The sequence below is a fragment of the Carcharhinus amblyrhynchos genome, chromosome 9, assembly GCF_965287045.1.
Source record: "Carcharhinus amblyrhynchos chromosome 9, sCarAmb.v2.hapA, whole genome shotgun sequence".
In the NCBI taxonomy this organism is placed as follows: Eukaryota; Metazoa; Chordata; class Chondrichthyes; order Carcharhiniformes; family Carcharhinidae; genus Carcharhinus; species Carcharhinus amblyrhynchos.
In genome coordinates, this window is record NC_137332.1 from 78,402,626 (window position 1) to 78,429,334 (window position 26,709).

A 26,709-nucleotide genomic window follows, 5' to 3' on the forward strand; every position below is an offset into this window, starting at 1 on the left:
GCAGGAGACCCCACTGGAATGAAGGGGGGGAACAATTGAGGCCCCCCCCCCCCCAGGGAGTTGGGCAGTAGAGGGGGAGGTGTGGTGCCTCCTGGACATGAACACCTAGGTAGTGCCAGCCAGTGCTGCCTGGTATTGCCCAAGGAGCAAAGTGCCCATCCCTGAGGGCAGCTTGGCACTGCCCATCAGGCATCGGGCAATGCCAAGGGGGCAGGGCGTATTGTGGGCTGGGCCTTGGGGCAATCAATGGGGATGAGGAGTCCCACCGCCACTCTCCATTGGCATCGATTGGTGTTGGAGGGAAGCCAGCAATTGGGGCTGGCTGGGGTGGGGTGGGGGGGGAGGTGGGGAAATGGTCTGCCTCCCTGGGAGGGGGCGTCTGCTGGGGTGGGGGAATCTCCACTGCTGGTGGGGGGAGGTGGGTGCGGGAGCTGGAGATCAGGGTGCTCGGGAATGTGTGAGGATACCTGGCCAGCAAACAGGGAGACTAACAGATTGGGGCCATTGGGCATGCATAGAGTTCTGGAGCTGTCAGACTTTGGTGCAAATAAGCCCACCTCCCTCATCCCCTGGGTTTTTAATGATATTCACAACTGGAACCTCTGCATCGCCACATAGTGTGGGAAATTTGGGTCTGAAGTTGAACTGAAAACACAGTCGTGATTTACACCAATTTTCTCACCAAATCAGCACTTTTGGGAGACTCGGCCCCATGGTTTCTTTTCCCAAGGTCCAAATCATGAATGTCGGTTGTCTCACCTCAGATCCTTGTGGAACACCACTCCCTACATTTTGCCACATTGAATAACTACCCTTCCATTTTCTGCCTTGAAGCTGCAGCTAGCAATGAATCTCTATTTAAATTATGCAGGACAGACTTCTAGCTAATGGCCATGTCTACGTGGGTTTCCTCCAGGTGCTCCGGTTTCTTCCCACAGTCTGAAAGATATGTTGGTTGGGTGCATTGGTCATGCTAAATTCTCCTTCAGTGTACCCGAACAGGAGCAGCATGTGAGATTCGGGGATTGTCACAGTAACTTCACTGGTGTTAATGGAAGCCCACTTGTGACATTAAATAACTATATGTCAATACTTTTAAAAAGCTGGCACTTTGATAGCTTCCAATTAAATAGCAGCTTTTGTGAAGAAAGGAAAATTCTGAGCTATGAGGATAACAACTTTTTTTTAATTAGTTTTATACACACGATAAATTGTAAGACAGTTTCTCAAGAGTAGAAACAAAAAACGTTTAAAATGTTGGTAACTTAAGTTCGGTGTGTGTTAGCCCTTTGGTCACTAGAGAAATATTTCAGCAGTGAGTTAAGTTCCAGTTTACCAGAGAAAATACCAGCAGCGTAAAGATGTGGATTGGACAGTGGCCAGGTCTATATGTACAAGGTCTGACTGTCCACTGGAACACTTAAAGTGCGCGTTATGGACAGAAAGCATCACGGCCAACGAGATACAAGTGAGGTGAACAGTAACCCGCTTGCAGCACTGATGCCCATGAGTGATGTGATTAGCTGTGCCTGGAGATAGCTGAGACACCTGATTGACAAATAGCTTGCAGATTTGACCTAAGACTCTGTCTGGCTCATGTCCACCTGTTCCTGACTTTTCCGGTTTGAGTGAAAAGTTTTAACAAAGCAGCTTTCTTATTTATCCAAGAAAAGATACAGGCGGGAGTGGGCCATAGTGACACCCCCAAGCCTGCTCCACCAATAAATGGATCTTTGACCCTCGCTCACTTTCCAACCCGATGCCCACATCTCTTAGAATCTAAAAATCTATCCATCTCAGTCTTGAAAATACCCAACAACTGAGCATTCTTTTGGGGTAGCAAATCCCTAAGTTTCACAACCCTCCAAATGAAGAAACTTCTCCTCCTTTCCTTCCTAAATGATCAATCCCTTATCCTGAACCTTCAGTTCTGGATGCATTGGCCAGAGGAAACAACTTCCCAGCACCTACCCTCTCACAATCTGATATATTTCAATGGGCTTATCTTTCAGTCTTTCAAACCTCAGAGTATTGGCTCATTTATTCAGTCTGAAGTCTTTTTGAGATGTTTTGTGCTTTTCATCGGTTTCCTCCTTTGTGTCAATGGTGGCCATATAGGCAGTTAGCTGGGAAGACTATTAGAAATCCTCAAAGTAGGGAGGGAAGCAAGCAAAGCTCAGGATTGAACACCACCATCCGCACACTCCACACCACCCCCACAACCCCACTCCCAAGTACTTCTGTTTATTCCTTGTGTTCTGAAGAAAAAGTGGCTTAGCAGTTTCCTACAGCACGGGGTTTTCAGGAGGGAGTCACAAGCGTGACTTCAGGGTGCAACACGCTGTGCCTCTGTGTGCTGTGCCTTCACAATACCCACAAAGCAGCTTTATGTTGTTAACATGGTGCAACATGTCAACATGTTTGTTATGTCTGTGGAATGACCAAGTGGCTAACACTGAACACAGTCTCAGGCATATTACAATAGTCAGACAGGTAAATTACATATAACGGAGATCTTCTGTAAATGAGCAGCAACCATTGAACAACATCAAATAATACTTAAAGTGTCAGATAATGCTGAAGATTATCAAGATCATCAGGGTCACACTGACATATTTCACAGTCAGGTGTGTACTTCTTTTACACTGGGCATTCAAATCCTCCCATTCAACAATATTTGAATAAGTGCTCTTCAAAAAAAAAAGTTCCATATCAATACAGCGGGCTGTACAACACACACAATTGGCAACTTCCCCTTCGATGAAGAAACCATAGCAAACAACATGATACAATACATATTATGTATAACCCACTAAAACATTGCTCCACAGAGAGAGCATGTAGCTCTTAGGGACTCCTATTTCTCTAATCACTGACAAGACTATCGCTTCCTCCCATTCCCCTTCTTTCCCCCAACCCTCAATAAAAAAAATTCTAAAATCAATCCCTTCAATATATTCCTTTGCAAACTGCTAAACTACAACTGTATTACTCTCATTCAGGAGAAGGAATGGTAAATTCTGACTGTGCAGTACTTATACTTCTGTGAGTGTGTACACATGAGAGAGGGGAAGATAAAGAAGCCACATCACAGTATCTGTTGGCAATCATGTTAGTCATGATTGTTTTGTTCTGAAGGTGCAGAAACCGCCTGAGGTCCAGGTTCTCCTGTACCTCACTCCAAGTACAAATTTAGAACGTTAATGTGGTCAAATCTCTGATTTGTTACACCGCTTGTTTGACATTCAACATCAGACAAGCAGGAATCTCCTTCAACGGAATACCGAACAAACTATCAGCATGGTCCTTTGCTCCTGCTACACGCGCCTGACCAACATTTCCAGCCCTGGAAAAATCCTTTAAACTAAGCAAAACCATTCACCACCTTGGTGTTATGTTTGATGAGTTTCTATTCACGATCACCAAAGCTGCCTACTTCTATCATTATAACATTGCTTCCCTCAGCTTGTCTGTTGCTGAACTTCCTCATCATGTCTTTGTTACCTCTAGACTTGACCAATCCAATGCTGTCCTGTCCAGCCTCCCATCATATACTGAACTCATCAAAAAACATGTTATTTTTATCTACACGCACTTTGTATCTCTGTGCTTGCTGACATTGACAGGCTCCTGTACCAACAACACCTTGATTTTAAAATCCTCACTTTCAAATCCCTCTGTGACCCTATTTCACTCCCCGCGCCCCCCCCCCCCCCCCCCCCACCCCCTCCTTATCTCTGCAGCCTCCTCCAGCCAGGCAATCCTTCCAGATCTCTGTATAGGGTAGATCGTGACGTAGTGGAATTATCACTGGACTGGTAATCCAGAGACCCAAGGTAATGCTCTGAGGACCCAGGCTCACATCCTGCACAGGGTCAAATTTTAATTCAACAAAAGTATCTGGAATTAAGAGTCTACTGATGACCGTGAAACCATTGTTAATTGTCATTAAAACCCAACTCACTCACTAATGTCCTTTCGGGAAGGAAATCTGCCGTCCTTGCCCAGCCTGGCCTACATGTGACTCCAGAGCCATAGCAATGTGGTTGACTCTTAAAATGCCCTCAGGGATGGGCAATAAACGCTGGCCCAGCCAGCGACAGCCACATCTCACAAATAAATATCTTTAAAAAATTGTCCAATTCTGGCTTCTTGTAGAGCTGAAGAAGTTTTCAGATATAGAGAGGAGCGAGTTCATGGACGGGAATTTGAAGAGGAGGATCAAAATCAAAACGTTTCTGGACTGATATAGTGCTGATTATATATAACTGTCCACATTCACTAGGGCCGAATTGTCCATCCAACATGAAAGGACAACTTATAGCAAAATAGTCCAAGCCACAACATATGTCACCAGTGTCATGATCAGTATTATGTCTTTCTCATACCAGACTACTGTCACCACTAACCCTCAGACCAAGTGCAATCAAGTGGCGTGTATTACTACAAAATCTCCATTCATCCCCTCCGGTAATGATTAATGCTGTTGCTGTTATTGAGTAGTTGTTGCTATGGTGAAAATGTTGCATGGCCAACACATCATTGACGGTGTGCACAGAAGGGCTGGATGTGACGCAGCAATGTTGTGGGATTCTAAAATGTGGCCAAACCATCTGTTTATTTGTTTTATTAAACCAAAATCTGATGAAAAACAGGTTAGAATTCCCATGCAGCAGCAGGAGTTGAAAGTTAGTGAGGCACAGATTTTCCCCGAACATTCGTTTGAATGCCAGGGGAAGGTTGCTGAATGCTACTGTTTAATTTGGTAAAATGATAATGCTGGCATCTGCTCTCAACTACAACAGGTCAGAGGCAGTGGATTGTGCTGCAATTCTGAGAAGGTATCACATTCACCCTCTGCTAATAGATGTCATCACCCTCATGCTTGAGGCTAAGTGATCAGAATCTGGAAAATCCTCAAAGAGTTCGAGGAGCTTTCGTAGGCTAGTGTTTTTCACTGTCAAGCCAGCTGATTCTCATTGCTGTTACTGTGGGAAATGAGGAAATCCTTGTGCTAATTCCGTGAAATAGCTCATTATTGATTGTTTACTGCTGCTTGGGTGATGAGTCTGTGGTCATTTTGATCATACTGCATTACTCATTTTAATTCTAACCTTCACATTCATTGACCATCAGTCCAATGAACCTCCATACCTGCAATGTCCTGTTAAAACAATTAATGCCCAACCACATTCCTGCTTTTTTTCCTTTACAACCTTGGGATATATTGCACTTAGATCATAGAATGCTCCTGTGCAGAAGGAGGCCATTTGGCCTATCAAGTCTGCACCAACCACAATCCCACCCAGGCTCTATCCCCGTAACCCCATGTATTTACCCTAGCAAATCCCACTGATTATTAAGGGTCAACCTAACATGGTCAGTCCGCACATGTCTGGACTTGACATTGGAGATTTGTTAGACTTGGGTCTTAATTTGTTAAATAATTTGCCACACTGATCACAAAGATTTCTAGAATATAAGTGTATGGGGAAAATTGGATAGCTTCTTTGTTTCATTCCAATATGATGAATTCATCCAGGAAATATTGATTTACTGCCTTTTTTCAATTACAGGGCAAGGTTTACCTTGGAAGTGGGTGAATTAAGTTTCTGCCAGTAGATTAGGGTGGAAGTTGGCACTGATTGGAGTTGTAAATGGAGAGGGTGATTTCCCAGCCCCTGTCCTCCCCACTCCCCTCATCCCCTGCGCTCCCCCATTCCCCACAACTATCAGCTGAGCTGCCTCCAATTGGCCGGGTTACCCGACACGATTTTACAGGCAATGGTCCACAGCAAGACTTCTGCCCCCCATCTGGGAGGAAGTCTGCCTTCAAGACTGCCCAGCCAATCATATGTGACAGATTGGAAACCCTCTCCACCATCATAACCCAATCTCGCACTTAGTTTGGACATTCTCTGCAGCTGGTCAAGTACCAATAGAGGAGGGGAATGACAGGCATGGCAACCAATTTTACGGCTCCCTCTTTCCCTTCTCTCCCCTGCATCCCTGCCCCCCACCTACCAACTCGCTCAGGAAGGGCAGAATGTATGGGAGGGGGTGGAGGGGCGGGGGCGCTACAAGCTTCCACACAGTGCCTCTGTCAAGCAAATTCCAATCATTTCAAGACTGCATGTTAACCATTAATCATTGTGCGTGCAGTGAGACAGACAACCAGGAGTTTACCATCATTTAGGTTCATGAATGCGTTAAGAGCTTCATCTGCTTCCATATTAAATTAGGGCACAGGTCGAGTTATGTGAGTTGACCAAGACATGGCTGTGGGTGACTTACAAATATATGAAGTAGGAGCAGAGGTAGGTCATTCAACCCCCCAAGTGTGCTTCGCTATTCAATAAGGTCATGGCTGATCTGTTTGTGTTTGGCAATCCACATTCCCCATCTACCCAATACCCTTTGATTCCCTTGTCCAAAAAGAATCTGTCTACCCCCACCTCAAAAACATTCAATGACCATGCCTTCTGAGGCAGAATTCCAAAATCACACAACCCTCAGAGAGAAAACTTCTCCTCAGTTCTGTCCTAAAGGACAACCCTTAATTTTAAAACAGCACACCCTAGTTCTAGACTCAGTCACAGAGGAACAAATCTTTCCAAGTCCACCTTGTCAATGCCATTCAGGATCTGATGTACTTCAATCAACCTGGCCACGTGGAGACGTGACATGTGTCTAAGCTTCACCATGGTTTATTATGAGGGATTATTTTATATTTATTCAAGGGATATGGGTAATGTGGCAATGTCAGCATTCACCTTCCTTCCTTATTTACGAAGGCAGTGGTGAGCCTCCATTTTGAACAACTGCATTCCCTACAGTACATGCACAGTCGGGTAAGGAGTTCCACATAGGTATGAAGGTGAGTGCCAGGATTTGGGTAAACTGGCAAACATCTAGTTTTACTTTAAATGTACAGAAATGTTTTGCAATTTTGCACACTGGGCCACACAGCTGATATAACTGGCACAATGACACCCTCGAATACGCCATACATCTATGCTCACCACAACATTCTTTGCTTTACGGGAGTCAACGTCCTCTCCACAAATGTAGATAATATGCTCACACATTTCTTCATGTATTGAATGCCTACCTATGATTGTACCTTGAACCCTACAGTAGCAGCTTCATGTGGTTACAGAAAGTATTACAATTTGTGGCAGAGTACACTAGTGAATGGATAAAGGTTTCAGTAGTAGATTAAAGGCACCCACACTAGAAAGCCTGCCAGTATAATAAAACTGAAGGTCAGTGCAATGTTGCTCTCTTGCCAGTGGGTGTGGATCCTGGCAGAGTGCTTAGGGTTCAAATACCAGTGGATGTGAAACCTTCAAACAAAAAGCAAGAGGAAGAGAATAATTTAGCAACACGAGACTTGGGAGTGAAAGTACAGTTGGGTTCAAGAAGCAGAATGTGTTTCTGGAGAGAAAAGGAATTAAGATTTATTGAAACAAATGCTGTAGTTTTTAAAAAAAACTTTATACTGCTGCTATAAATTTGTGCTCTCTGACCTAAATTACTGACTCGCACCTGAACAGCAGATGGTGTGAGTGCATCTTGTGACTGCGGCGGGAAGGTTGAACATCTCTGCGATGTATTTATTGGTAATTCAGGATTTAGTTTTGAGAACAGGGTAGACTGTGGCTGTAATGGCGTGTGAGAGACAGCGTGCGTGTCAGCTATGTTGAAGTACACCATTTTGAGACAAATTAATCAGATCAAATGTTCAACACCTGCGACAGGCCAGAGGCCTGGGTGTTGCATGTTGGCCGCCTGTGGGAGAAATGGCCCAATTTTAACTTCCACAATGCTCGTCTTGTGTTGGAGAGATGTCTCTGGCACTAATTTGACTATAAGACTCATGGCATGTTTTCATTCCATCATTTGTGATCAAAATGAAACACACTTTAAGCATCAATTTGATGGCACTACCATCGATCTGGAATTGTTTGGAAAGTTGCTGTCTTAATGAAATGACAAGGTGATTGTGAGGGTAAAGCTTCAGGGATTGAGGTGGTCTGTACTCTTTAAATATCTAGGTATAACTAGTGTGCTACAGAAGGTGATTTTTCACTTGGGTCAGTGTGTAAGGACAATACACTATAGCAACCAAACAATACTTTGAAATTTCCTTCAATTCACTCAGCTTTTGCAGTGGATGAAACAAAATGATTGATCAAAGACAACAGCAAATTGTAAAGAGGAGCATGGATAGATTGAGAAAGGTGCAACTTATCATCAAACTTGATAGGAAAGCTTGGATGAGAATGATGATGCAAAGAGAAGGAGTAAAACGGATAATTGATATGATATTAATGTACTGACTGACTTTTCTAAAGAGGAAAACATTTAAGACTCTGGGGGAAGAATAAGAGTAGGACTAACTGGATAGTTCTTTCAGAGAACTGGCACCGTTACGATGGGTCAAATGGCCTCCTCCTGATCTATGTTTATAATTTCTGATCACAATTCCTATTATTCAAATGTTTAGTTGCACCTATTTAGCTACATACTCACAATGATCTTCAACAGCCAGTGCAAGATTTAGGCACAGAATTACTCTGAGTTGATTTTGGATTAGCAGACGTAGGACAAAGTTCCCTTCCTTCTGTCCAAACGTTTCACCGCACTGGAATGTGACATCTCTTTGTCTCTCTCTCTAGCCATAGTAATGATCAAGCTGAATATGATGACGTTAAAGATGGCAAATGGAATTACAAAGAAGAAAAACAGGACTTACATTTATATAACACTTTTCATAATTACAGGATGTCCCAAAAGTGCTTTATAACTAATGAGCAATTCTGTGAAGTGGAGTGACTGTTGTAATGTAGCAAATGCAGCAGCCAATTTCTACACAGCAAGTTGCCAAGAATAGCAATGTGACAATAATGGCATAATCTGTTTCTGTGATGTTAATTGAGGGATAAATATTGGCCAGGACATCTGCTCTTCTTCAAAACTATACTACGAGATCGTTCACATCCATTTGTAAAGACAGAGGGGCCTCAATTTAGCATCTCGTTCAAAAGACAGCGCCTTTAACAATGCTGCTCTGGAGTTTCCGCCTTAACTTTTGTGTTCAAGTCCTGAAGTGGGGCTCGAATCCACAACTTTCCGACTCACAAAGTGAGCGTGCTACTGACTGAGCCATGATTTAAATGTCACACCATTCAAATCTTTGCATTGAAGGCGGAATTGGAACCAAATTCCATAGGTGAAGCACTTAACTCTTTGTGTCAATCAATCGAGGGTCTTATTTCTTCACAATCTGATCAATCTCACTGCCATTTTCTTAATCATGTAGGCCTTTTCATTACTCCCAACAAAATGTAAAAAGGAAAGAGGTAATTTGATCTAGCTAGTATAAATTTAAAGGATATGTGGGAACAGAGAGATCTCAGAGTGTATGTGCACAAAATGGTGAAGATAGCAGGACAAGCTGAGAAGGCTATTTAAAAACAAAAATTGCTCTGTTAATAAAACCAAGCATCGCCCATGGAGCACAGAAGCAAGGAAGTTATGCTAAACCTTCCTAAAACATTGGTTAGGTCTCAGCTACAGCGTAGTGTACAATTCAGGGTACCATACTTTAGAAAGGATGTCGAGGCTTTAGAGAGGGTGCAGAAGACATTTACTGGAATGAGAGCAGAGATAAAGGACTTCAGTCAGTGAGTGATTGGAGAAGCTGCCATTATTCTCCTTAGAGCAGGTATTAGGAGACTTGATGGAGGTGTTCAAAAATCATTGAATGTTTTTGGTGGCGCAAATAAGGAGAAACCATTTTTTTGGTGACAGAAGCAGTGATTTAGAATGATTGACAAAAGATTAAGAAGTGAAATGAGTGAGGAAAAATGTAGTGAGTTCTTGTGATCTGGAATACATGACCTGAAAGGATGATGGCAGCAGATTCAGTAATTTCTGAAAGGGGATTGAATACATAGTTGAAGCAGAAAAATACACGGCTGTGGAGAAAGAGCAGGAGAATGGAAATAACTGGATATCACTTTTAGTGAACCAGTACTGACACACAGAGCTGAATGGTCTCCTATGTTGTATCATTTCATTTATTCCATCTTTCCCTATTCCCATGTCTAATTTGATTCTTGGTTGGCTTCCCCTCATTGTGTTTTTTTTATAATCGTAAAGCTGGGATAGTGAGAATGCTAATGCTCATAAGAGGTGGCCACACTACTGAGTCCATTATACTGGTGAACATCTTGTGACTGACCGGGTGTTGAATCTTTTTATTGATATCACAGATATTTTCAAGGCAGTGTGAACATTATAGGATTGTAAATTACTCAAACCCATCTGTCAGAATATAATTCATGATCAGTCAACCATCTGTTTTTGTCTTAAGTATGGATGTGAATTAGCAACAGACGGGCCTGAGAGTGGTCAGTAATACTTAGGCATGGCTGGACAAAATCCCCACCTCTACTTTCTATTATCTCTATAATACAGAGAGAATGATAATGATCCTGATAATAGGAAGATAGGGTACAATGCCTTATCTTGTCAGCTTAGAGCTTGATTGCCTCCCTTGTGGAGACCATGAATTGGGTTCAATCGCATTTTGAATTTGGTTTTTGGAGAAAACGAGGATAGGATTTGGATTTGCCCCAGTTCACTCTGACCTTGGCTTTTCAACTTTAAAAACAGAGTTTAAAAGAAAAAGGTTTTTCACAGTTTGTGGCATTAGTGAGCAGTCTCAGATCTCACAGACTTGATGAAGGCTCATTGAAAGGGATGTTTATAAGATTGAAATCAGGAAGAGAGATCAGATTAATCAATAGTAATAGGTGGATGAAGGCTTGAAACCAGGAAGGAAGATTGATAGAGGCAAACTTAGAACAGCAGCAACAAGTAGTATCAATACAATTGAGGGAGATATTGGAGCAATATGGATCACATACAAAACTTACAAAATCTAAGCCATTGTGTACTGCACAGTCTGATTCCCTCTAATGCCTACTCTCTAAATCATAGAGTGAACTGCTGAATTAATATCATTCATGTCCATTATTAAGACCACATACTGTTTCCCTGACCCTAATCTTCATAAGTTCATAGTCAAAAAAACCATTGCCTCTTGTTCCCCCGTTTTTCTTGAGTATAACAAAATAATGTGTGGTTGTGGCATTACTGCTGTTCTTAGGCCAGAATGCTGCTGGCCGGATTACATGGCATCTGTTTCTCTTCTGTGCTAGTGAGAACTGTCTATTTCTTTCTGAAGGTTCTCTTCAGCCTTGGGGTCCCGACAGGTACATTCGTCTTGTTCGTCACAGTCTGCAGCAAAAGGAATCACCTGTGAGGGAGCAAATGGAAAGAGTATGAATAGAATGCAGCTGAGTCTAAAGAAAAAGAACAACAGGACCTGCAGGTCAACTGTGCAGGTAAACAATGGGATCACCTTCTGAACTGTAGCAGAAAGCTGACAAGTACATGGTAGGTTAGCCTATCAGAGTTTAGCTTTCCACAAAGTTACTTTAAATGGCAAGTGAATTCTCCCTCAGTGTCAACCAGCACTTTGAGGAATGTTGGTTTATATTGTGAAATAGATTTCTCACACACGCATCGTCAATGTTACCAGTTGATTCGTGTTACTCCACCATTACTTTCACAATAACAACATCCGACTTGCCCTTTACCACCCGAGTGTTTCATTAAGTTGCCAAATTTGTAGTTTTAAACACATCACGGAAGTTTTAATCCAGTGCAAGCACCTTCTCGTCAGCATAACTGTTATTTTTAATTGTCAATCAAACTCTGGTTCAGAAACTCAACAGTTAAAAATGTGGAGTCTCATTCCTTCAGGTAGTGAATTGTTGTTGAAAACAAAATACCAAATTCATTTATGTTTTCTCTTTCTTCTTACTTTCTTGTTTTCCCCCTTTCTGTCTTTCCTTCTTTACTACTCTTTCCGAATCTGATTTCACACTCAGTCATCCTCCTAGTTGATTCTTCAGTTTACTTTTCAATCCTTTAATCTCGTAGGTTAAGTGTTGGTTCCATCAATCACCTGAGGTCCCATTGCCCTTGTTTACAGCACGCACTTCCAGCAGCTTATACGGCAAAACATTTCTGAGCTAAAGCGTAAAGTATAAAGTCAAATTAATCAGACTCATCGTAAGATGCTGTGCTATAGTAAATTTCAGACTGTAGCTTCAAAGTAGAAGCCTTCATTTTTGATCTGGCTGGATGTTCCCCACTACATAAAGAGGGTCTGTACAGGTCATTGGTATGGACATTGGACTGATGATTTGTAGAGGTACTCTTAGCTCTGAACCATCAGGACAGGAGCAGCATCTCATTTGCATTACAATGCTATAAGCCACTAACAATGTGTGACAAATGCATTACCTTTTGCACTGAGCAGTCATGATGTAGTTCCCTGTCTCTTGCTGAGCTAAGGACAAAAAAGATGAGCAGTTTTTCTTAAAATCTTCAGACTTGATGAGCCAAAACTCCTTCTAAATAAATGCCAGCAAAAACCAAAGCAATCAACCACAAGCTATGAAACGTTGGCCTATTGTGACTTCAGTAAAAAGTCTGACAACACCAGGTTTAAGTCCAACCGATTTATTTGATAGTAAACTCACTAGCTTTCGAGGTTTCCCTCTTCTTCCCTCACCTGAAGAAGAGGGAAACCTTGAAAGCTAGTGAGTTTACTATCAAATAAATCGGTTGGACTAAAACCTGGTGTTGTCAGGCTTTTTACTGTGTTTTACCCCAGTCCAACGCCGGCACATCCACATCATGACTGTTGTGACTTGACATTTTCTGCATTTCACCTGAGAATCATCATCCTTCGCCATCTCTGCCCAGTATTGTCCAAATCATAATTCATAATTTAATCATCTTAAGACAAGGTCTACTTCATGTTCTTCGTGGCAGCCACAACAGCAATGAAAGTTATCCTGAAGGCAGAATTCCCTTCTCCACTTAGCCTTCTGTTACAGTTCATAAAATCACCGAGAAAAATGATGCTCATTCAACCCATCTTTTTTTTATTCATTTGTGGGAATCGCAGGCTGGCTAACATTTATTACTCATCCCTCGTTGCCCTTGTTTAGAGGGCAATTAAGAGTCAACCACATTGCTAGGACTCTGGGCTCACATGTAGGCCAGACCAGATAAGTAAGGCAGATTTCTTTCCCTAAAGGACATTAGTGAATCAGATGGGTTTTTCCAACTATCAACAATGGTTTCATGATCATCAGTGGGTTGTTAATTCCAGATATTTTCTTTTATTAAATTCAAAGTCCACCATCTGCGGTGGTGGGATTCAAATCTGAGTCCTCAGAACATTAGCTGAGTTTCTGGATTAATAGCCTAGTGATAATACTACTCGGCCATCACCTCCCCATGTTAGTTTATCCATCCAGCAATATGGTCAAGTTCCTAAATTTTGGCATTCATTATTTCTTTTAAGATTCCAAGATCACAGTTAACACTGCTATTCTTCTTGGTTAACCTCTCTTTGTGTAAAATCTCCAGTCTGTTTCCTTGTCTGATTCTCACTATTAGTATGGATTCTTCATTCCCTCCCTGCATCCAACACCCCCTTCCTCCCCGACCTCTGTTCATTCACTGCCCTGTGTAATACTCTAGGAAGTCTCTACACACAAGAAACACTGCTGTAATACTCTGTTGTCCAGCTTGACGTTTCCATTGTGCCTCTCTAGCTAGGAGTCTCCAGCTAGGAGGAGACACTAGTCCTGCTTTTGGGTACAGTTTATAATAAACCAATGTAGACAAGTTTGGAATTTTAAACAATGTTTCATGTATTGACTAACTGTATAAACCGTGTATATCTGTGACTGAGAGGGATAGTTATATTAGCCTCTCTGTGAAGGCTGTATCAGAACAGCACGCTGCTTTGGAGGTTTCTCTGGGGTATTGCCCTCCAAGCTTAAATCATGAATAAATAATTGCAACCTGTTCAGGTCTCCTGGTCCGTTTGAAGAAGTCCACCGCAACACTGTGTCAACACTGAGAGCCAGAGATGCATATGAAATTGGGTTGGACAGGAGATCATCTCATGTAGGAGGCAGATAACTTGGAAGATAAATCAGGATAGACCAGTGCAGATTGCCTAAAATGGGGCAAAAATCATTTCTCGTTCACAATTGCTGTGCCATTAATCTCACTTTCCTCCTCTCCCAGGGGATTACGTTGCTTCAACTTGTTGGAGAGTGTTTTCGAGTGTGATTCTGTCAGTAATGTATTTACCATCACAACAGCACGTGAGTTATGTTGGGTGGACAAGGAAATCCTTTCCTGTCTATGTTTCTTTTGTGGTATTTAAGGACTTCTTCAGCATAGCTGCCGTATGCTTAGGTCCTGTGCTATCGATCCCTCACACTGTAGGAGTTCTGCAGTGGAATATTCTGAGCTGTATGCTTGAGGGTTTGAGGTTTTCCACACCTGTAGTCACCAGATTGAGCAGAAATCTCATCATTCCCTCTGAATGTGTCTAGCTAAATTACAGAATTGCAATCTGCCAATCAACCAATCTGTAATTGGCTAAGTGGCATGATCAACTTAGAATGTTTGATTTAGAGAAAAAAAACACTTCACAAAATCCAGTCAAGCAACAGGCTGCAAAGTCAGTTAGGAGGAGTGGACAAAAACATGGTCAAAGAACTCTGCCTTAAAGATGGCCATAAACAAGGGTAGGAGTGAGTAAAAGGGGACTGAGGTGATAGATAAGGAGAAGTAAGATTTGAGTTTTGAGATGAGATGATCTGACAATTATGGATAGTGAAAGGCGGAAAGCTGGCTGGGAAAGAATGGTAGAATGTCTGGGGGTAAGGAAGATGCTTCTGAGATACAGAAGCAGATAAATGAACATGGCTAATAGTAGAGGTGGGGCTGTCTTTGTGATTGTCAGGACCTGGACACTGAAATTACAAACATTCCAGTTCAAGCCAAGAGCATCATCAATGGAGTTCTCGGTGAAGGTATGAAGTTAGTAATCGATGACCTGTCTGTGTTTGACTGGAGGAAATTGTAGGTTAGCCAAGACCAGATGAATCTCAATGTAAGATGCCCCTCCTCCCCTCCCTTCCCCTCCACACCTATGGCTGCAAATGAGATAAAGGAGCGAGCCACAGGGATGCAAAAGGTGTTGGTGGGAGAGCTAAAAGTTAAGTCATTGTTGGTGACATTCTATTGGCAAACAGCAGTGTGGACAAGCAAGACAAATGACACTGAGCTGGGCAGTGGGAGAGGGTGTAGGAGGATTAAGGAAACTGTCATACAGAACAATGTGGGGAGGATAAAAACATGACAGGAGAGATGCACATGCAGTGAAGAGACATTCAACGACTTGTCAGAAGGAAAGCGAAGTTGAAGATGAAGATGCAATGACAAAGTCAAGTTTTTGATGGCCGTTTTGGCTGCATTTTGAAATGGAGAACTCAGTACTTGAGACAAGGGAGATCCTTTTATAGTACCAAATTGCATGGGGATCAAGGTCAGCTGGGTAGTCAGTAAACTAGGAGATTGGGGTTAAGAGGCAGGATGTGAATCCTCAAATGGCAAAAGAGGAGATAGGGTTAAAACCTGGGAGAGCAGGGGTAAAGCTTGGTGGGATTGTTTGTGATACAGACCAAGGAATAGAGTTCACAGGTGATGTTGAGGGAGTGTCTTTGAGAATAAATAGAACAGTTTTCACAGAGGGAGGGATTTAGAAAAGATGGAGAGACCCTAAACTCTGAACTCAGATTTGGAGACTGTTTTGGACGGTTCCAGAAGCAGCAGAATTGTCCAAACTTATGGGGCAATTCCCACATAATCAATGCATTGAGACTTCCGAGGGGTCCTTGGCACGTCTTTCGGGGTGGAGGGGTGGGGTGGAAGATATGACTGTCTGGAGGTCAGAAATCCTAATTCTGTGCAAAACTATGATATAAAGCAGGACAACTGGCCAGCTCAGCTGTAAAATATTGGCAAGGAACTTTCTATATGGATCATACCAGCACACAATGTACACTGGTATGGAGACTTCTGCAGTTTGGAGACTTTTTTTTCAAAAAGAGCATTAAGTTTACAAGAAAGCTGGCGCCTTCAGATTATAAACCACTTCCCTCCTGGAAGATTTGGAACAATTTAAGTATCTTATCAGGCCACGTGAGTAATTTTTTTCAGAATAATCAGTCTCTATGGTGTAATTTGAATCTTTTGAGAAATAAATTTCATAGTATAACTATGTAAGGCTAATATACTAGAACAGCCCTGAAGAAATGCTGCACTGTAGGGAGATGCCGATGATCCATTGTTTTTCATTGTTCGGGAAACAGTTTGACAACATAAAAGCAAGTGTTTTATTTTCCTATATGTAAGAATGCATAAGACTAAAAGACAATCATTGTCCATCTAGCCAGTGTCTTGGAAATAAATCTCACACTATCCATCATGCTTGCCTAGTAAGTTTCCCTCCAAGTATTTATGCACTTCCCTGATTGCGTTTGTTCCCAGTGTCTCTATTCTACACTAACTGCCTCCGCATCCATCCCTTCTCTGTGCTTAAGATTAACCCCTCTTATGGCACAACCTGGCACAGTTGCCATGGTGACTGTACCCACTGATGCCCTCCAGTGTTGGCCCTGCTGAAGTTTGCAGACTCAGTTGAGAATGTACAATCTCCAAGAATTGTTACAGCACAGGGAGCTGTTACTCAGCCCACTTTGTGCTGACTTGTCTAAGGAGCAATTCACATACTGCCATTCCCTCGGCCTCTCCCCACATCCCTACACATTCCTCCTTTTTAGATATTTTGAAAACATAGAAAAATGTATGGTACACAAGGAGGCCACGCTGACCATTGTGCCTGTGCCTGTGGAGGAATGAACCACCCAGCCTCATCCCATTTTTCCAGCTCTTTTCCAATAGCCCTGGAGATTATGGGACTTAGCTAATCAGGTTTTGAATGAGTGGAGGATTTGGGCCTCTGCTACTCTTTCAGACAGTGAGTTCCAGAACCCTACAACCCTCTAGGTGAAAAAATGTTTCCTCATCTCCCCTCTAATCATTCCACTAATTACTTTAAACCTAGGTCTCCTAGTCACTGACCCCTCAACTAAAGTAAATAAACTCTTATTAACTCTATCCAGGCTACTCACAATTTTATACATCTCAGATCAAATCTCCCCTGTCTCATCTGCCCTAAGGAAAACAACCCCGGCCTACTTAGTCTTTCCTCATTGCTGCAATATTCCTGACAACATCCTCAGAAATCTCATTCACCATCCTGATTTGGAAATATATTGCCGTGCCTTCTCTGGCACTGGGTTAAAATCCTGGTCCTCCCTCCCTATCAGCACTGTGGGTGTACCTACACCTCAGAGATGGCCGTGATGCAAGAAAACAGCTCACCACCACCTACTTAAAGACAACTAGGAATGGGCAATAAATGCTGGTCTAGCCATCAAGTTATCAAGTTTATTCACCAATATCCTTTCATGCCCCTTCTTTGCAATGGGATAACAAGTATATATTTGGTGCCTTTCATCTTCTATTCTTAAGGGAGTACAAGCCCTAGTAAATGAAACCTGTCCTCACGTCTTCATTCTGATCAATCTGCACTGCAGTCCTTCAAGGTCATTATATAATTCCTTAGGTGTAGTACCCAGAACTAAATGCCTAATGGGGCCTAATCTGCAACTTTCTATAACCATAACAAACTTTCGCTCAGGTGTATTCTACCTGCCTTGAGTTAAAAGCTAATATTCCATTAGCCTCTTAAAGTATCCAAAGAGAAAATGCTGGAAAATCTCAGCAGGTCTGTAAAGTTTGGTTTGATTTGCTTTATTATTGTCACACGTATTAGCATTCAGTGAAAAGTATTGTTTCTTGCACACTATACTGACAAACCATACTAATTATTAGAGTGGGAAACAAGACAATGCAGAATGTAGTGTTACAGTCATAGTTTTGGTGTAGAGAAAGATCAACGTAGTGCAAGGTAGATCCATTCAAAAGTCTGATGGCAGCAGGGAAGAATCTGTTCTTGAGTCGATTGGTAAGCGATCTCAGACTTTTGTATCCTTTTCCCAATGAAAGAAGGTGGAAGAGAGAATGTCCAAGGTGTGTGGGGTTCTTATTTATGCTGGCTGCTTTGCTGAGGAAGTGAAGACAGAATCAATGGATGGGAGGCTGGTTTGCATGATGGATTGGGCTACATTCATGACCTTTTGTAGTTTCTTATGATCTTGGGCAGAGCAGGAGCCATACCAAGCTGTGATACAACCAGAAAGAATGCCTTCTATGGTGCATCTGTAAAAGTTGATGAGAGTCGTAGCTTACATGCCAAATTTCCTTAGTCTTCTGAGAAAATAGAGGCATTGGTGGGCTTTCTTAACTATAGTGTTGGCATGGGGGAACCAGGACAGGATGTTGGTGACCTGGACATCTAAAAACTACTTTGTCCCTGTTGATTTAGACGGGTATGTTCTCCTTTACACTTTCTGAAGTCAATGACAATCTCCTTCATTTTGTTAACACTGAGGGAGAGATTATTGTCGTCGCACCAGTTCACCAGATTCTCTATCTCATTCCTATACTCTGTCTCGTCATTGTTTGAGATCCGACCCACTATGGTGGTCTCGTAAGCAAACTTGAAAATCGAATTGGAGGGGAATTTGGCCACGCAGTCATAGGTGTATAGGGAGTATAGTAGAGGGCTGAGAACACAGTATTATGTGGCACCAGTGTTGAGGGTGATCATGGAGGAAGTGTTGTTGCCTGTCCTTACTGATTATGGTCTATGAATTCGGGAGTTCAGGATCCAGTTGAGAGGGAGGTGCCAAAGCTCAGGCCACATAGATTAGAGATGAGTTTCTTGGGAATAATGATGTTGAAGGCTGAGCTGTAGTCAATAACAGGAGTCTGACATGGGTCTTTGTAATCTGGATGTTCCACGGTTGAGTGCAAGGCCAGGGAGATAGCGTCTGCTGTGGACCTGTTGCAGTGGTAGGCAAACTGTAATGGACCCAGGAAGTCTGGGAGGCTGGAATTGATTGATGCCATGACTAGCACTTCGAAGCACTTTATAATGATGAATGTCAGAGCCACTGGCCGATAGTCATTAAGGCACGCTGATTGGCTTTTCTTAGGTACCAGGATGATGGTCATTTTCGTGAAGCATTAGGAACCTCAGATTGTTGTAAAGAGTTGCAGATGTCTGTGAATATCCCCACCAGCTGATCCACGCAGGACCTGAGTGCACATCTGGGTACTCCATCCAGGCCAGTCGCTTTCCGAGGGTTGACCTTCGAGAAAGCTAATCTGACATCTGCAATGGTGACCCCTGATACAGGTTCATCCAGGCCTTCCAGGGTGGAGGGCATGCTTTCACTGACTTTTGCTCAAAACGGGTGTAGAGTACATTGAGTTCACGAGGGAGTGGTGCATTGGATCCGGCGATTTTACACGCCTTCACCTTGTAGCCTGTTATGTCTTGCAGACCTTGCCATATTTGGCAGGGGTCGGTGTAGCTAGCTTGGGACTCTAGCTTGGTCCAGTACTGTCTTCTGGCATCTTTGATAGATCTCTTTAGATCTGGCTTTCTTGTAGAGGCCAGGGTCGCTTAACTTGAATGCCTCAGAACTGGACTTCAGTAAGCAGTGGATATCCCTGTTCATCCATGGTTTCCAGTTGGGGAACACACAGATTTGCTTCTTTGGCACACAGCCTTCTACACACTTACTAATGAAGTCGGTTACTGTAGTGGCGTACTCATTCAGACTGCTCACAGAGTTTTTAAATATTGACCCCAGTCCACTGATTCCAAGCAGTTCCATGATAAAGCACCCGATTCCTCAGACCAACATTGCACAAGTTTCTCTGATGGATTCTCCCGCTTCGGTTTTTGTTTGTAAGCCAGGAGCAGGAGCACAGCCTTCTGGTTTGATTTGCCATAGTGTGGGCAGGTGATAGAGCAGTAGGCATGTTTGATATTTATGTAGCAGTGATCTAAGGAGAGAAAAGAGCTAACATTTCGAGTCTACGTGACTGGGTCATCTGGACTCAAAACGTCAGCTCTTTTCTCTCCTTACAGATGCTGCCAGACCTGCTGAGATTTTCCAGCATTTTCTCTTTTGGTTTCAGATTCCAGTATCTGCAGTAATTTGCTTTTAGCCTCTTCAAACATTTTCATAGCGCCCAATTTATGATCCAGATTCCAGAGGGAATCTTGAAGGGCCAAGGGACCCAGGCGGATGTAATTATACATGTAGGTGAGAAGGACGTAGGAAGGAAGAGTAGGGGGGAAATACGTACGCAGTTCAGGGAGTTGGGAGCCAGGCTGAAGTGTAGGGCCTCCAGGGTGGCGATCTCTGGGCTGCTGCCAGTGCCCAGCGATAGCAGGGATAAGAATAATGAGATCCTGCAGCTGAATGCATGGCTGAGGGATTGGTGCAGGACAGAGGGTTTTAGTTTTGTTGACCATTGGGAAGTCTTTGCAAAGGAAGGGCACTTGTATAAGAGGGATAGGGAACAATTAAATGGGAAGGGAACACATATTTTAGCTGGGAGGTTGGCTGGAGTGTTTAGGCAGGGTTTAAACTAGTATGGAGGGGGGGTGGGGAGGAGAGAGACAGCTCAGGCACTGGGAGTGAGTTGGAGCTCAGGGTAAGTCTAGTTGATAGGAAAATCCCCCAGGAGAAGGAGGATCCGAGAGGGCCTGAGGGTCTTAGGTGCATCTGTTTTAATGTGAGGAGTGTGACGGGAAAGTCGGATGAACTTAGGGCCTTGATGTTCGCGAGGAATTTAGATGTGGTGGCAGTGACAGAGACGTGGTTAAAGGAGGGGCAGGACTGGCAGCTAAATGTTCCAGGGTATAAGTGTTTTAGGCGTGATAGGGGAGGGTTGAAAAGAGGAGGGGGAGTGGCGCTCTTAGTTAGGGAGCAGATCACAGCGGTGCAGAGGGAGGATAACATGGAGGGGTTGGAAATTGAGTCTCTGTGGGTGGAGTTGAGGAATAGGAAGGGGGCCATTACTATGCTAGGAGTGTACTATCGGCCGCCCGATAGCCCACGGGCAGTGGAAGAGGGCATATGTAGGGACATTTTGGATAAGTGTAGGAAGAATAGGGTTGTTGTAGTGGGAGATTTTAATCTCCCTGGGGTGGATTGGAAGGTGCCTAGAGCTGGGGGGTCTGATAGGGAGGAATTCTTAAGATGTGTATTGGAAGGATCCTTGCAACAGTATGTAGATAGCCCGACTAGAGAGGGGGCGATACTGGATTTAGTTCTGGGAAATGAGCCGGGTCAGGTGGTTGTGGTTGCGGTAGGCGAACATGTGGCTAATAGTGACCACAACTCCGTTTACTTTAGGATACGAATGGAAAAAGATGAGAGCTGTCCTAAGGGGAGGGTGCTAAATTGGGGGAAGGCTAGATACAGCCGGATTAGGCAGGAGCTTAGGGATACAGACTGGGACAGGCTGTTGGAAGGCAAGACCACGTTAGGCATGTGAGAGTCTTTCAAGAGAAAACTGCCAAGGGTGCAGGAAAGGCATGTGCCAGTTAAGAGAAAGGATGGGAAAGGTAGGATTAGGGAACCGTGGATTACTAGAGATACAGAAGACCTGGTTAGGAAGAAACGAGAGGCGTATGTCAGGTCTAAGCAGCTAGGAACGGAGAGAGCGTTGGAGGAATACAGAGAGAGTAGGAGGGATCTCAAACAGGGAGTTAGGAGAGCAAAGAGGGGGCAATGAGATGGCTTTGGCAGGTAGGGTTAAGGAGAATCCAAAGGCGTTTTACTCCTATCTTAAGAACAAAAGGGTGGCTAGGGGTAAAATCGGTCCTCTCAGGGACAGACGTAGGGAATTGTGCTTAGAGGCAGAGGGAATGGGGGAGATCCTGAATGAATACTTTGCGTCGGTATTCACGAAGGAGAGGGGCTTGATGTCTAGTACGGTCATTGAGGGAGCGGTAGACCAATTGAAAGATCTATCGATCACGAGGGAAGAGGTGTTAGGGCTTTTAGAGGGCATTAAAACCGATAAATCTCCGGGGCCCGATTGCATTTATCCTAGGCTGCTTAGAGAGGCGAGGGATGAGATTGCTGGGCCTCTGACGCGAATCTTTGTCTCTTCTTTGGACACAGGTGAGGTCCCAGAGGACTGGAGGATAGCAAACGTGGTACCGTTGTTTAAAAAGGGTAGGAGGGATAGCCCAGGTAACTATAGGCCGGTGAGCTTAACGTCAGTGATAGGTAAGTTGATGGAGAGGATTCTTAGGGATAGGATGAATGCGCACTTGGAGCATTGCGATCTGATTAAGGATACGCAGCATGGCTTTGTAAAGGGGAAGTCTTACCTTACGAATCTGGTAGAATTCTTTGAGGAGGTGACAAAAACAGTTGACGAAGGACGAGCCGTTGATGTCGTCTATATGGATTTCAGTAAGGCGTTTGACAAAGTCCCTCATGGCAGGTTGGTACAGAAGATTAAAGCTCGGGATATGTGATCAGGTATCTAGATGGGTAGAGAACTGGCTTGCAAAGAGGAGTCAGAGAGTAGTAGTGGAGGGATCTTTTTCTATCTGGAGGTCTGTCACTAGTGGTGTGCCGCAGGGCTCGGTACTGGGACCTCTTCTCTTTGTAGTGTATATAAATGATTTGGAAGAGGGAGTAGGTGGTGTGATCAGCAAATTTGCTGATGACACCAAGATGGCTGGATTGGCGGGCAGTGAGGAGCAGTGTCTGGCAATACAGCAGGATATTGATAGGCTGGTTGATTGGGCAGATACATGGCAAATGGGGTTTAATCCGGATAAATGTGAGGTGATGCATTTTGGCCGGAATAATGTAGGGGGAAGTTATATGATAAAGGGTAAGCCCGTAAGGAGTATAGAATTGCAGCGAGACCTGGGGGTGCAAGTGCACAAGCCTTTGAAGGTGGCAGTGCAAGTGGAGAGTATGGTGAAGAAAGCCTATGGTATGTTAGCTTTTATAGGAAGGGGTATAGAATATAAGAGCTGGAGTCTAATGTTGCAGTTGTACAGAACGTTGGTTAGGCCGCATTTGGAGTACTGCGTCCAGTTCTGGTTGCCTTACTACTGGAAGGACGTGGAGACGCTGGAGAGAGTGCAGAGGAGGTTTACCAGGATGTTGCCTGGTATGGAAGGACCAGGGTATGAGGAAAGATTGAAGAAATTGGGGCTCTTTTCCCTTGAAAGACGCCGACTGAGGGGGGATCTAATAGAGGTATATAAGATTATGAAGGGTATAGATAGAGTAAACAGAGGTAAGCTATTTCCTATAATAGAGACACGTAGGACAAAGGGGCCATGGACTTAAGGTGAGGGGGGAGAGGTACAACGCAGATATTAGAGGGAGGTTTTTCACACAGAGGGTAGTGGGGGTATGGAATGCTCTGCCAAGTAAGGTAGTGGAAGCAAACATGCTAGAGTCCTTTAAGGGTAACTTAGACAGGCACATGACTGAGTTGGAGATGGTTGGATATAGGAGATCCTTTTAATAAGGGTCATTAGCATTGGGGCGTCCCTGGTAATGTAAATGGGTATAGTATGATAATAACGTTTTTTCTCTTTTCATTCACAGGTTTTAAGTCGGTCCACCTCGTGTCCAACGAGGGACATACACACGACGGGTCGTACTGGGGCTGCTCTTGGTTGTTCGAGATTGGCCTAGTGCTTCATGTCGTTAGTGTGTGCCTAAACTGGACAAGATACTGGGCAAGACGACAGCTCAGTGACTATCACTGTTTGCTGTGCAGACACATGGATTTGGGCCGGTGTCTGTGGGAGTTTGCGCATTCTCCCCGTGATTGCGTGGGTTTTCTCCGGGTGTTCAGGTTTCCTCCCACACCCCAAAGATGTGCTGTTAGGCTGATTGGCAGGAATAAATTGTCCCTAAATCAGTTTCCCTCAATCTGGATGGCCATAAAACATTAGACAGGGGTCGTGGGTAGAGAGGTGGACTGGTGGTGTTGAGATGGCAGCGTGGGCTCGTTGGGCCGAAGGGCCTGTTTCCCGTACTGATTTTGTTCTTTGTTCAGTTTGTGATTTGTATACACAAACTTCTAAGATCTTTGTTTCTGCACAATTTCGCCCCAATCTTCCTTTGATCCAAACTGGATGACCTAACTTTAAGCTCCAGTTGCCAAAGTTTTGCCCACTCTAACTGCCAGAGCCCTTTCAAGTTTTGCTTCTCATCTACAATAATTGATGTGTCAGTAATTTGAATACATAGTTCCCCAAGTCATTTATAAAGATAGGGAAAAGTTGGGGCTCAAGGACAGACCCTGCCATTGGCAATAATTGCCCGTTATCCCTCCCCTCCTTCTACTACCTCCTAATCCATTCCCAACACCTATCAATTCAAACTGAGATGGAACAAATCTCGCAGAGATGGCGGATTTGTGGAGCTCATTGCTCCATAGTGCAGTGGAGTCTGAATCATTAAATGGTTCAAGAAGGAGATGGGTATATTTCTCATAACAAAAAAGGTTAAAGAGCAAAGAACAATACAGCACAGGAAACAGGCCCTTTGGCCCTCCAAGCCTGCGCCGCTCATGCTTCCAACTAGACTATTTGTTTGTATCCCTCCGTTCCCAATCTGTTCATGTGGTTATCTAAGTAAGTCTTAAACGATCCCAGCGTGTTCGCCTCTACCACCTTGCTTGGCAGCGCATTCCAGATTAAAGGTTAAAGGGATATGGAAAACAAACAGGGAGGTGGATCTGAGACCAGGGAGATATCAGTGATGACCTGATTGAATGGTGGAGGAGGTTCAAAGGGTTGAATTTGCCTACTTCTGCTCCTAATTCCTAATGCGTTGCCTCCAATTTCACAAACATTCATTTTTTATAGAATCACAAAGCATAGGAGGAGACCACTCAGCCCATTCTGCCCCTTACTTGACGAGGTTTGTGGTTGCATTGGAGGCAATTCAGAGGAGGTACACTAGATTAATTCCAGGGATGAGGGGTTTGTCTTGTGAAGAGACACTGGACAGTTGAGGCCTATACTCCCTGGAGTTTAGAAGACTGACAGGAGATCTAATTGCAATGGCCAAGATGATGAGGGGAATTGACAAAGTGGACGTGGAGAGGATGTTTCCTCTCTAGGGGCAATCTATCTAGAACAAGAGAACATAGCTTTCAGATAAGGAGTGGCAGATTTAAAACAGAGATGAGGAGAAATGACTTCTCTCAAAGGGTTGTGAGTCTATGGAATTTACTACTCCCCAGCATATGGTGGATGGCCGGGACATTGAGTAAATTTAGTGACGAGGTGGACAGATTTTTAATTAGTAAGGATTTGAAATGCTATGGTGAATGGGCAGGAAAATGGAGCTGAGGCCGAGGTGAGATCAGCCATGATTGTATTAAATGGCAAATTGTCTTCTCCTGCTCCTACTTCTTGTGTTCTGTTCTATGCTAGCTCTCTGAAAGAGTTAGCTCATTAGTCCTAGTTCTCTTTCCTTGTGGTCTTGCAAACTTTCTATTTTAAAATCAAGATCTAATTCCCTTTGAAAATGTATGATTAAATCTGCTTCACTCTCTCCAGCAGCTCATCCCAGATTATGGCAATACACTGAATAATTTAAAATCTCCTATGTGTAGTCCGTCCCAACCAGTGAAAAGTTTCTTGTTATGTACTCCATTAAAACTTCTCTGCATTGACAATCGTCCATATAGTTGCATTAGCTATTAATACATATCCCATTCCCCTTTTCTACTTGAAGGAAAATAATCCTCCAGGTAACTAACTCCTCATCGTGGGTACAGTCCATCCCTCCTTTGCATAGTCTCAGGAAGCAGCCTCTTGTTACAGTCAATCTGTCAAAGGGACACTGGCCAAAAAGACCAGAAGATATATAGTCATAGAGGTTTACAGCATGGAAACAGGCCCTTCGGCCCAACTTGTCCATCCATGCCACCCTTTTTTTCAAATCCCTAAGCTAATCCCAATTGCCTGCATTTGGCCCATATCTTTTTATACCCATCTTACTCATGTAACTATCTAAATGCTTTTTAAAATACAACACTGTATCTACCTATTCTACTACCTCTGGCAGCTTGTTCCAGACACTCCCACCCTCTGTGTGAAAAAAATTGCTCCTCTGGATACTTCTGTATTTCCCCCGTCTCATTTTAAATCTATACCCTCTAGTTTTAGACGCCTTATACACCTATGACTGTGTGGCCAAATTTCCTCCAACTTGATTTTCAGGTTTGCTGATGACACCACAGTAGTGCGTTGGATCTCAAACAATGATGAGAAAGAGATAGAGAATGTGGTGAACTGGTGCGATGACAATGTCAACAAAATGGAGAAAAATCATCAACTTCAGGAAACATAGTGGATGCCATGCTCCCATCTACATCAACGGGGATAAAATAGAAATGGAATGGGAACTTGGGCCTACTTTTCACTTTTCCCCTCATCTAGTTTGAAGAGATGCTCATTGATCATAATCATAGAATCCTACAGTGCAGAAGGAGGCCATTTGGCCCATCGAGTCTGCACCGACCACAATCCCATCCAGGCTCTATCCCGTGCATTTACCCTAGCTTGCCCCACTGCCACTAACAGGAAATTTAGCATGGCCAAGCCATCTATCTGTGAACTGTGGGAGGAAACCCACGCAGACACAGGGAGAATGTGCAAACTCCACACAGACAGTGACCCATCCCAGATTTGAACCGGTG

At 43.6% G+C, this 26,709-nt stretch overlaps 1 protein-coding gene across 1 annotated transcript in view; it reads right to left on the reverse strand.

Annotated features, from left to right (window-relative positions):
• Positions 1-11,227: 11,227 nt before the first annotated feature.
• The window catches only part of pappa2 (pappalysin 2), a 379,187-nt gene continuing 363,705 nt past the window's right edge, over positions 11,228-26,709 (reverse strand). Inside the window, exon 22 of the mRNA XM_080196777.1 lies at positions 11,228-11,329. Within this exon, the coding sequence (XP_080052903.1) occupies positions 11,228-11,329 (102 nt within the window). The remainder of the gene's footprint in view (positions 11,330-26,709) is intronic.